Source organism: Mus pahari, chromosome 8 (assembly GCF_900095145.1).
Source record: "Mus pahari chromosome 8, PAHARI_EIJ_v1.1, whole genome shotgun sequence".
In the NCBI taxonomy this organism is placed as follows: Eukaryota; Metazoa; Chordata; class Mammalia; order Rodentia; family Muridae; genus Mus; species Mus pahari.
Window position 1 is genome coordinate 12,985,398 of NC_034597.1, and position 13,062 is coordinate 12,998,459.

Consider the following 13,062-nt stretch of genomic DNA (forward strand, 5'->3'; position numbering starts at 1 on the left):
GGGGGGGGGGGGGGGGGAAGAAATCTGATTATACATGTTGACAATGGTGTAGAGAAAAAAACTATTAGTTACTGCTGGTGACAGGTGCAAATTAGTACATCAATTATACATTTCAATTTGGAAGTTCCTCAAAAAATAAAAAATAAAAATAGAACTACAATTTAACACTGCTATTTCACTTCTGGATATGTACTCATAGAACTCCATACCTTACCATAGAGATATTTCCAACTCCATATTTATTGCTGCTTGAATTGCAAGGAAATGCAACCAGGTTTCATGCCTATCACCGGATTTAGGGATAGTGAAAATCTGGTATATATTTAAAATATTTTTCAGCTCTAAATGAAAATAAAATCATAAACTTTGCAGGAAAAATGGATGGACTTAGAGTGTATAATATTAAACTAAGTCACACACTCTAGAAAGAAAAACATGAATGTCTTATTGTTAAGTGCAAATATATGTAAACAAATGTATATGTGGTTATAGTAGAGCATTTAGAGAGAGGACACAAAAGAGTGTTGCTGGGTGATGAAAGACAATGAAGTCCAGGTTACTGGCACTAAGTCATGAAGAAGAATGTAAGGTCATGATTTTTCGCCGGTTTTTTTCTTTAACTTTCATGTGTTTTAAATGCCCTTTCCTATGGAAAATTAAGTCTTTACAGAATAAAGGTTAGCATTTCTTTTTCTCTGCCAGTTCTTTGAAAAATTGGCATTATCTTCATTTTATTATTTCCAAGTCAGCATAATCATATTCTGTAAACATCTAAAATAATAAGTAAAAAAAAAATTTAGAAAAAGAAAAGCTCTCTTCATCTGGGCAGAAGGGCACAGAGTTGTAATTCCTTGGAGGTTGGTACAGGAGAGTCACAAGCTCCAGGCCAGCATAGACTACACAGGGAGACTCCATCTCAACAACAGATGAGGAATTCTTCTTTAGAACACTATTCTAATTTAAAACTTGACTTGATATTTATTTGCTGTTGGGAAGGATCTTTTCTGGTGGTAGGGGCTAGTGCTTGGGCTTGGTACTGGCCAGGCAGTCATCCTACCAACGGATAAGGTCTCTGCCCAAAAACTATGCTAAGCATCAGGAGATTTAAGGTAGTTTGGGTTTGTTTTTGTACTGGGAACTGAGCCTAGGTCCTTTCGTAAGACAGGCAAAAAATGTTTAAAAGTATATCCCAATTATATGCTGTTTTAGTCACTACCTTTCAGAGATAACATGCTAACACACTTATAGATTAAATTATAAAGTACCTAAGGTTTGCTTTGAAATACAATGAATGGCAGGTATTGAAGGAGGCGATGAAATACGACCCTGTCATAAATGTGAAGTTTGGGCAGACTCATCCCCAGAAGCTCTTGCGGATAAATAAATAAATGAAGCTGTTCTCTTTATCTTTGTATGATTAAAACTCTCTTTTCAAATGTGCCATAGTAAATACTAAGGTCCCATCAGAAGCAGAATTGTTAGCATACTAATAAAATTTTCACTTGCCCTACTGATCATGAATTTTTTTCCCTCTTATTAATAGACTAAAGACATTAAAGAAATAGCCAAAAAGACGCAGGCTCTTCCAAAGGTGAACTCGAAGAGGCAGAGGATCGTGATCTTCACACAGGGGAGAGATGACACCATAGTGGTTGCAGGTACTGTGGGGTCTCTGTGATAAACCCAGGGTTAAAAAGAGATTAATTGCAACAAAGTTGTATTTTCCTTCTACAGTGAGCAATCCCCAGTCATGTGCCTTCGACAGTGTGACTTCCATATTCCTCCCCTGCACCCCGGGGACGTGATTTTCCTTTTAAGGTTATAGTTTATGAAAAGTCAATTGATGAAGCTTATTTACTTTTGAAATTTGGGGGGGGGGGGTTCCTCAGTCCAGAAATCTCTTTCTCTTCAAAAAAATACCATTTACTTATAAAACCCTTGCATCAGAATAAAATACATTTATTCAGTTATGAACAAGTCAAATCCAGAAGTGTTTCCTCTAATTTTTTTCTGTCACTTTTGATTTGTTTTTGCAATACTAGGAATTTGATTTTTGACAGTCTGTGTGTTCCTGGCTGTCCTGGAACTCACCTGCCTCTGATTCGTGCCTAACCCAGTACTAGAACTCTTATTTAGGGCCTTTTGCATGCTCAACAAGTGCTGTGTATTGGTGAGCTCTATCCTTGGCCTATTTTCTATACTTTATTTTATATAATAACATATTTTAAGAGAATGTCTCAATGAATACCCTATACTGACCTTGAATTCCTTGTGTAACCCAGACTGACCTTGATTGACCTTGAATTTGTAATCCCCCTGCCTCAGCTCTCCAAAGAGCTGGGTTGCTAATTATAACCTCGGATTTTCTTTCAAGAAAACAAATCTCATGTATGTTTTTATATCATTTATAGAAATTCAATAGCAATTTCATCTAGCAATCAAACATATTACTAGTTAATTAATATTTTCAATATGAGACTACTTTATAATATATTTTAGCTACTATTCAAGCTAAATATAAGTGTTAATTCTTTCTGAATGGTTCATCTTAAATCTAGTCAGTTATTTAATGACTTTTATAAACGGTAGTATAATTAAGCCAATTTATTTGTTCAGTACTCAGCTGAATGTACATTGAATGTAGCATAATCTTTAAAGATCTGCAAAATAAAGCCGGGCGTGGTGGCGCACGCCTTTAATCCCAGCACTCGGGAGGCAGAGACAGGCGGATTTCTGAGTTCGAGGCCAGCGTGGTCTACAAAGTGAGTTCCAGGACAGCCAGGGCGATACAGAGAAACCCTGTCTCAAAAAAAAAACCAAAAAAAAAAAAAAAAATCTGCAAAATAAAATTAATTTACATAAAATATTAAATATAGTCTATTTTTTTTTTCTTAAATTTTGGTCTGGGTTCTCATTCTGTGGCCCGGGCTCACCTCGTAATGTCTGTGTACCCAGCCTGGCCTCAAACTTGGAGCAGTTCTCTTGCTTCAGCTTTCCATGTGCCGGCTGGGACAGCGAGTGACCACTGAAGTAACTTGTTTAACAAAATGGGGTACAGAGAAACACACGAGAAATCATTTATTCATCCTCCTTGTTTATAGACTTACCAAAAGACAGAATCAAGATTTCCTTCAAAAGCAGTCAGTGGATGGCAGTTAAGTGAAATCCCATGAACTAAGACTGGTCAGGTGTTGTCAAAGGTGGGCGTTGGATACAAGAGGAATCGTGCCATTATGACTGCTTAGGTATATATTTGAATTTTCAGTGCTGAGAGCTATTGAAAAACTAAAGCAAAATTTCAAACATTCTAGCTATATTAAGTGACTTTCCCAAAAAGATAAATATCCTTGCTAAGCCTTGAATTCTTGGAGGGGTTTAAAATAAGGGGCATTGAAGTTTAGGAGACGCATGTAAGCAAAGGCACCAGGTGCTGGGCAGCCCTTCACTGAGGTGGCAGGCAAAGGCATGCGGTGAAGTTTTGTAAGAAAGAAATCACCCATGAGAGGATATTTCTACATGACACACACAAGCTCACTCTCCTGTTAGTGTGTAGACCAGTTCTGACTGAAACCATGTAGGCTTCTTATAGGAGATGTAACCCTACCTCCAGGTCCATATGATGCTACTGGGATGGTCATTGTGGGGACATACTTTTTAAGATCGTGTCACATACAAGCCTCTTCCTCGCTCTCAATTTGCATAATTTTCTCCAGAATGAAATTTGGCCTCCCTATCTTATAACTGATTTTTTTGTGTGTACTTACTTTATGCTTTATTAACTCTATTAAACCACTCTTAAGAATGCTTCTAATCGGAAATTTATTTGATGCAAGACATAGCTAATCTTGCCGTTCCTACATATGAAAATGAACTTAGAGGATGTGGTATATTGCAATGCATGATAAATACAAGATGGATAGAGAATCTGTTCAGTGGTGTCAGCTACAAAAGCAAACATGATAAATGTTAATGCAGTTCTGAGCCCTGGGATAAGCTATTCAGTGCACACGCATAGCTGAGTCTCTTTGCTGTGTTGTTATTCATGGCAGCCAAATAAATGTCAATAATAAAAGAGAATTAAAGATTTTCATTTCCCAGAGGCAGTCCTCTAATACAGCTTGATCTTTCATTTCATTTGTAATTCGTTCTCATGTCAGGATGCAATCATTTGCCAGGCTCTGGGTGTCATGTTAAGTCATTTAATAATGATTAAGGACATAAAGATGCTTGGCCTGTGGGGCAATTCACAGAAGAGATGCCAATTTGTTATTGTTTTCCCTCCTTTCCTACTGAATATGGATCAGCCTTTTCCCACCTCCTAGCATTAAAATACTAATGGAAGATAGGGAGGGAAAGTGTCCCTTAATTTACCATAAGTGACATTCCAGAATGGTACAAGGCAGTGCTAACACACTTATTAAAGCACTAATTAGGACTCATTGTGCCTTAAACCTCACACTGTGGAGTATTTTCAAATGATCACACTGTTAAGGCATTTAGCAATAATGTTAACAAAAATCAATTCCTTGGCCATTTTTTTTTTCTAGAGACCATCTCCTTTTGAGATATGATCTTTATAAACCACTTTTTCTCACAGAGGCCCGTAACTGAAAGGCCGATGCTATCATGTGTAAATAAATCATCTAATGAATTTCGAGTAAATGTAGACCTTCCTTTTCAAGTATCTTCCCCACTATAACAATCCCACTCTGAGCGATGTTAGGACGGGCATCCTTGGGGAAGTGTATGAGGATGCCAGTGGAAGGAAGGGTCTGGAAGAAAGCTGTGTGTTTCTAGGAAGTTTTCCCTCAGGTGATAGAGCTATTCTATCTGTTCTCATCTCTCACTTTGAGAATCATTCAGTTAAGTAGTTTGACTCAAGGGCCACGTTTTATGGTTCTGTGGAATGGTGAAAGCAGACATCATCTTCAGTAAGTCGGGCCTTGATGGATGCCTCTGTTTCTTTACTCCATCCAAAAATACCAGGCACGAAGGGCTGGAGAAATGGCTCAGTGCTTAAGAGTATATGCTGCTCTTCCAGAGGTCCTAGTCCAATTCCTAGCATCCATGTTGGACCTTTAACGCCAGCTCCAAGGACCCCAGTGCCCTCTTCTGACCCCCTGTGAGTACCTACCTGCATGTGACACACATTCACACAGATACATAAATAAAAATGATTTTAAAGAAAACTTAAAGTTTCAAGGGGCCTGGAGAGATGGCTCAGCCCTTAAGAACACTAGCTACATACCAGAGGACTCAGGCTCAATTCCCAGCATCCACGAGATATCTCTAGCTCCAGTTCTATAGTATCCTATGCCCTCTACTGGTCTCCAGGGTACCAGGTAAACATGTGGTGCACAGACATACACATAATCAAAACACCCATGTATGTAAGCTATTTGTAAAAATTTATGAAGATAAGAAAAACTATCAAGAATTCATTGGCTCTTACAGATTAAATTGTTTCTACCTTTGAAATACATCTAACAATGTCCTAAGTTCTTTTTCTTTTCTTTTCTTTTTTTTTTTTCTTTTTTTTTTGGTTTTTCGAGACAGGGTTTCTCTGTATAGCCCTGGTTGTCCTGGAACTCACTCTGTAGACCAGGCTGGCCTTGAACTCAGAAATCTGCCTGCCTCTGCCTCCCGAGTGCTGGGATTAAAGGCGTGCACCACCACGCCCGGCTCTTAAGTTCTTTTATTAGTAGTAAATGGAGGTACTAAAGTAACCTGTCATCTTCCCAAGTCCTTAAATCAACCTCATCTTAGCTCTCATGCTCTCCAGACACACAAAGTGCTCTCCAGCACTGGATAATTTAAAAAAAAAAAAAAAAAGTGTGTATAAAACTCAGAAAGCACACGATACAAAATGCAGATTCTAGGGGTTCGAAAGATGGTTCAACAGTTACAAGCACCTGCTGTGGGGCCATTAGATCTGCGTTTGGATCCCAACACTTGTCTAAGGACACTCCCCATGTTCACCAGTAGCCCAGTTCCAAAGCAGTTGGAAACAGAAGGATGACTGGGGCTTGCTGCCTTCCACCATAGTCAAGGAAACACAAGCCGCAGGCTTAGTGAGAGACTCTGCTTTGAAGGGGGATAAAAGAAGACACTTAACCCCTTCTCCCGGCCTCCCCATTTGTATGCACTCCACTCACACACATAGAAGAGTTCTATATAAAGTCTTCCCCAGAGTGGTTAAGAGAACAATGCCAGCTACCATTCCAGCCACTCCTGCTACCAAGTATTCATGTAAATCACCTTGAAAAGTCTAGCTGGGAAGCTGGGAAGCTGGTTCAATGGTTAAGAGTCCATACTGCTCTTGTAGGAGACTCAAGTTCCAGTCCCTGTGCCCAGGTCAGACAGCTAACAGCTGCCTGTCACTTGAGCTCCAAGGGATCCAGCACCTCTGGCCTGCCCAGGCACGTGCACTCACATGTACATGCCCACACTGAGACATGCATGCATATACACACTTAGAATAAAATACTGTTAGAAAAGAAAATGTCATCTTTGCAGCAACCAGTTTTAAAGGTTGATCTTGTTGACATAGGTTGGTGATAGTAAGAACAACTTAAATGACATTCATTTAGAATGTCTGTATGTGGTGTGGGGGATTTTGTCTTCATGTATGTCTGTGCACCGCATGGGTGGCTGGTGCCCAAGGAGGCCACAAGAGGGCATTAGATCCCTTATAACTGTAGTTACAGTCAGTTGTAAGCCAATCGAGATGCTGTAAATCAAACCCAGGTCCTCTGGGAAAGTGGCCAGTGTTCTTAAACCTCTATCTCTCCAGACCCACTGGTAAAAACTGGTGTCTGGGGTAAGGTAGGGGTATAGTAATGCCTGCCTGCCATGGTGTAAGTGTAGAAACAGGGAGACAGCTTACAGGAGTTGGCTCTTTCCTCCCATCATTTAGGTCCCAAGGATTGAACTCAGGTCAGCAGATTTTGGTAATAATGCCTTTACCCTCTAAGCCACCTTACCAGACCCTCCCCCTTCATCTGGTGAGATTTTTAATAAATAGTCCTTACCTTGTGAACAAGTGAGTTGTTCCTGCAGAGCTTTGTTATTAACCAAGAAGTCAAAATATTTTTGGAACTGGGCGTGGTGGCTCATGCCTATAATGCTAGTATTCAGGATACTGAGGCAAGAATTCTTCTCATTCAGACCAGCCTGGGCTACAGGGTGTCTCAAGGTCAGCCTGGGCTACAAAGTGAGACCCTGTCTTTAAAAAAGCAAAATAAAACAAAAGTAATTTAGAATCTCATGTAGGATAATTTAGAATATCCTGACAATTCTATTGTGCATGATTTATATAGTGTATTGTTCTCAGTCTTGAAAAAAAATACAGCTTCCCCCAGCTGCCATGTTTCTCTCAAACAGGATCCTGCTGCAATGCAAAAGAGCCCATACTGCGAAAATAGTGCTGATTTCTACAAGGCTCTGTTAAGGCAGATTAATGCAATACAGACTACACATATTAAAACTTACATACTAATGCAATGTATACTAAAAACTTATATAGTCAAACTTACATATACTTTCCTTTAAAATGTAACAAATGCCAAAAAGTGTATTGAACTCTAATATGCAGACTTGGTACAATGTTTTAATTATTAACTCACATTCATGTAACTGCAACCACGTAAAGAAACATAGCCCCATGACTGTAACAGGAGGATCGTGAGTTAGTTTGATGAAAAGATCACTTAGCAGGACCCTCTCCAAAGGAGGGAGGGACAGGGAAGAGGAGAGAGTACCACAGCCCTTGAGAAACCCCTCTCTTGCTCCCCACCAAGTCTGCCCCACTCCTAGAAACCATTCTCTTACCTTCTCTTGGTAGCTGTTAGTTCTGGTTTTGGAATGGATTCACTAATATGCAGAATTTTTGTATGGCACTGTTTCTATCCTTATTTGCACACTTCCTGTCTTTTTAACAACAAAGACTACCCCAGGAATGTGATGTATTTTCTCTGTTGCTTCCTGGATCTTTTCCAAGGAACTCAATTTTCCTTCCTCAGGGCACGGTATTCAGAAACACGAATCTGAACTCCTTGAGCTCCTCATTGCTCCTAGGCCTTTGGAGCAGAGCGTGGCAAGATGCGTTATAATAAGCTGTGCATGCGTGTGAGGCTCGCTCCAGCCTGTGCCCTTTCCTTTTTTATAACTTTCCCCCCCGCCTTGGGTTCTAAAATGCATTGCTGCTTGTCCCATCCTAAAGTCGTTTTGGATTGTTTACCCGTACCCTTGTGAGGGCCTGTTGTACTTACAGTAAGCGTCTGTCATCTGGAGTCACTTGAGCTGCTGCTTTCTTCCATCCACATTCACAGGGTTACAATAGTCATTTGTGATACAGGTACTATATGTATGGCTGATATGTATAGTCTATCTTGGTTTCCTTTTGTATCCTGGTTATTTTTTTTTTCAGTGAATAAAATTCATCCTTTATAACGTCAAATTCTGCGAGTAGTAAAGATTTTGATCTTTCAGCCCCAAATTTCCAAAGGATTGTACCAGTCTCCACTCCTCCACTCTAACCAGTATATGACACTCTTAATGATTCCAGTGCTCCCCTAGCATTTGTTACTGTGTATCTTTTTAATCTTAGCCATTCTGATGAGGGCATGATCATATCTCAATATGATTTGGCTGGATTCTCCTGATATATAGTAAGTGTGCCTGTTTGCACCCGAGTAACTTGTAGGATATTTCTTTCGAAGTCTCTCTTCCATGCTGGGCGGTCTTTTCAACTTATAATCCATTTTTTGTACCTTGCATTTGATATCATTTATGTGTGGCACGATCTTATTATGTAGCCCAGGCTGGCCTCAAACTTGTAATCCTCTTGCTTCACCCACAACCAAGTACTAAGAGTATAGTCATTAATGCTTCCTTAAGTCTACTTGGATATGTTGGCCCTGTTCCCCTTCCCAACTTAGGAATTTTTCTGTATTTCATGGAATAGTTTCCTGTCCCTTTATTCTGTATCTTTCTTATCTCTAATAATAACTAATACTTTATTTCATTTTTTGTGTTACACAACCAAAAGCAGCTTAGGGGAGGAAAGAGCATATGTCCACCTACCGGTCATAGTCTGTCACTGAAGGAAGGAAGGACAAGAACCTGAAGCCGTTGCTTGCTGGCTTGCCGTAATGTTCATACTTGGCTAACTTCCTAATACAGCCCAGGACCATCTGCCCAGGTGGGTTTGGTCCCCATGACATGAATTAACAGTTGAGAGAATTCCCCACAGACATGCCCATAAGCCATTTTGTTTTTAGGCATGCCCCAATTGAGACTCCTTCTCAGAGAGCCCTAGGCTGTGTCAGGTTGACACTTACAGCACTCTGCTAGACCACAATCATAGCTTTGATCTCTTTCTCTTAACCGTGCCCCAGAGTATTTTGTTGGGTTTTACTTCTTTTTGGATGGTTGCATGTCAACCACTCCATCTTTCCATATCTTGTCTTAAGTGTCGGGAGCTTTTCCAAATGTCTCAGTGCCTTGCTCTCTCACACCAGTGTTAATAAGTGAAAACCAGTGTTAATAAGTGAAGGAGTGGGCAAGGAGAGTGAAGTGTGGTTAAATAAAGGGAAGAGAATGTGAGCAAGGGGAAAGTTGTGAAATAGATTTAATGATGTGTGAATAACATTAGGTAAATGGGAATAGAAACGAAAAGCATAAAAGTTTTAAAAGCGGGCTGGTGAGATGGCTCAGCAGGTAAGAACACCTGATTGCTCTTCTGAAGGTCCTGAGTTCAAATCCCAGCAACCACGTGGTGGCTCACAACGAGATCTGACTCCCTCTTCTGGAGTGTCTGAAGATAGTTACAGTGTACTTACATATAATAAATAAATCTTTTTTAAAAAAAGGTTTTAAAAGCAAAGACATCAAAATATTTTTTTAATGAAAATAAGGAATAAAGACAGTTTGTTGTGTAAAATAAGGCAAAGAAGGAGCATGAGATAGTCACTGGATAAGAGCACTTGCCGTCACACCCAACACCCTGAGTTTGATCCAAAAAATCTACTGCTGGGCTTTGTGTTTTGTTTAGTTTTTAAGAAGACAAAGCATTAAAGAGGCTTTTCTTTGAGTCTCCCAGTATTGGAATCAGTCTGGGGTAGGACTGGTTTGCTGGATTGTGTTGTAGCTCCTTTGTGTTGCATTGGTTTCTGCTCTTTTCATGTGCTGGCTGAGGACTGGTCCAGCCACAGGTAGATATGATGTCAGTGTTAAACTCTATGTTCACTTTACAAACTTCTCTTCTTTCTTTGTGTACCTGGAGACTGCTAGCCCACAAATGTTATATTCTGTAGATCGGGCAGGTCACTCTTCTTTCCAGAGTAGACCACCCCCACCCCATCCTGCCTTAAACATTCAGGGGCATCAGGGTTCCTGGGCAAGGGATAGATAGTTCTCAGTACTTAAAGACGTGAGATAGCAGAAGGCCTGGAAGGGGAAGAAAGGGTATTGGGCACTCTGCCTGCTGCTGCTGACAGTTTTCAGGCCCTATGTGTCAGTCAACTATGGGGGAGAGGAATATGATTGCCACTCTGGTCATCGCTCTGCCAGGGATGCAGATGGAGGCTTTTGCCTCTTCATTGGCTATCACCAGCTTGATCACCCATGGACTTCCTGTTTCTGTACTCAGAAGTAGTCTCTGTTACCCTGACCCTTCTCACTCAGTGTTACCTGGAGGAAATGTCCCGCCTCACCCTGGGTCTCCCACCCCTGAGCTACATAGACAGAATCGGCATCAGAGAAAAGAGTCCCACTTCCCAGGGCAAATCCTCTCCATTGAATTCTGTACGAAACACTTTCCCTCTGTGACTCGTGTTTCCATGAAGGAATTATTTCGCCATGTTATTTCCTCTGCATATGGTTTAAACTTGGAGGGCTTAGAAGATTGCAGGAGGAACGGTGTCTGGACACCTGGAGAACAAAGGCCCTGGAAGGTCTGTGGAGCCTTCCCAGGGTCCCTTTATCTGTCTGTGATGCTGTTGCATCTCGATGCCCAGGAACTTCTGAAACAAACCATGACCTTGTCTTTCTGTCCTATGAGATTGGATTTGCCATTTTATATCTACCATAAACTAGACATCATTACAAGGTTGCTGTGAAGGATCAACTCTGCTATTTGTTATGATCAAATCAACACTGTGTTTGCAGTTAGCTAGTCTGGGGTCTGTTAAGCATTTAAACCTTAAGCCTTCATAACAAATCCTTAAATATTAACGATCTTCAGCCTTAACTCTAGGAACTTTTGGAACTCAGCTCATGGAGAAGTCAGGACAGGTTTGGAAATAGACTGGTGTTTCTTGGTTTCTATCATAACATTACTTTGTATATTCAAATTAATCTTGTTAGATTTTTTTTTAATACAAAGATCTGTTGAGAGGAAAGGAGAATATCATGTGTTTTAATTTCATTTCATTTTGAGATCGTTCTTAACTTTTATTTTGTGTGCATAAGGGTCTGTTTGAACATATATCTGTGCAACATGTGCTTGTAATGCCTGCAGAGGCCAAAAGATAAAAGCAGATACCCTGGGACTGGAGTTGCAGATACTGTGAAACAAACCTGTGTCCTCTGGAAGAGCCACCAGGGCTCTTAATTGCTAGCCATCTCTCCAGCCCTAAATCATATTTTTTAAGGACAGTTGGCTAGAGTAAGCCTTTAGCTGTCTCTTTGTTAGTATTTGAGCATGTGAGGCAGATCATAATCAAGGAATCATTAGATTTCATTGACAGGTGGCAATAAGAGTCCAATTCAGCTTGCTACTTGTTAATTTATCTATAAAGCATGGTCACATTGGTCATTATTGACAATCATGACAATTGATCTGGGTTCTGTCTGCCATGTATATGTAGTACTATGTATTGAGAAATCTCAAAGCACTTGGGAGGCAGAGGCAGGCAGATTTCTGAGTTCGAGACCAGCCTGGTCTACAGAGTTCCAGGTCTACACAGAGAAACCCTGTCTCAAAAAAAAAAAAAAAGAAAGAAAGAAAGAAAGAAAGAAAGAAAGAAAGAAAGAAAGAAAAAAGAAAAGAAAAAAGAAATCTCAAGAGTCCAGTGCCACAGGTTCCTTCTGGTCTGTCTGGGCTAGCACCCTGAGCAGACTTTGGGTGCAAACTCCGCACCCAGCCCCACAACACCCAGAGGCAGCTCCATTCCCTGGTGCTCCAAGGTGCCCAGAATCAGAGGATTCCCAGGATCCCAGGAGCTTAGTCACACCAGAATCTCAAGGTCCCAAAGGTAGCTTGACTCCCAGGAGCTCAGACACACCCAGGATGTCAGGATTGCAGGATCCCAGAGTCACAGGATCACAGAGACATCTTGACTTGGAGAAGTTCTGACACTACCAGGATTACAGGAAGGACAGGCTCCAGTCAGATATAGCCAGTCAGGTAGCACTAGAGATAACCAGATGACAGGAGGCAAGTGTAAGAACATAAGCAACANAAACCAAGGTTATTTGGCATCATCAGAATCCAGTTCTCCCACCATAGCAAGTCCTGGATACCCCAACACACTAGAAAGGCAAGATTCAGATCTAAAGTCAATTCTCATGATGATGATAGAAGACATTAAACAGGACATAAATAACTCCCTTAAAGAAATACAGGAGAACACAGGTTAGCAGCTAGAAGCCCTTAAAGAGGAAACAACAAAAATCTCTTAAAGAGTTACAGGAAAACACAATTAAACAGGTGAAAGAAAGGAACAAAACCATCCAGGATCTGAAAATGGAACTAGAAACAATAAAGAAATCACAAAGGGAGACAACCCTGGATTTTGAAAACCTAGGAACGAGATCAGCAGTCATAGATGCAAGCATCACCAACAGAATACAAGAGATAGAAGAGAGAATCTCAGGTGCATAAAAAACATTGACACAACAGTCAAAGAAAACACAAAAAGCAAAAAGCTCCTAACCCAAAACATCCAGGAAATCCAGGACACAATAAGATCTTCCAACTGGTAATAAGGACACATGCTCCACTATGTTCATAGCAGCCTTATTTATAATAGCCAGAAGCTGGAAAGAACCCAGATGTCC

The 13,062-nt window shown here is 40.6% G+C and overlaps 1 protein-coding gene across 2 annotated transcripts in view; it reads left to right on the plus strand.

Moving 5' to 3' along the window:
• Adk (adenosine kinase) overlaps positions 1-13,062 on the plus strand; it is a 396,625-nt gene that overhangs the window by 326,334 nt on the left and 57,229 nt on the right. For both annotated transcript variants that reach the window (XM_021203140.2, XM_029541565.1), the window contains exon 9: positions 1,544-1,658. In XM_021203140.2, the coding sequence (XP_021058799.1) occupies positions 1,544-1,658 (115 nt within the window). The remainder of the gene's footprint in view (positions 1-1,543; positions 1,659-13,062) is intronic.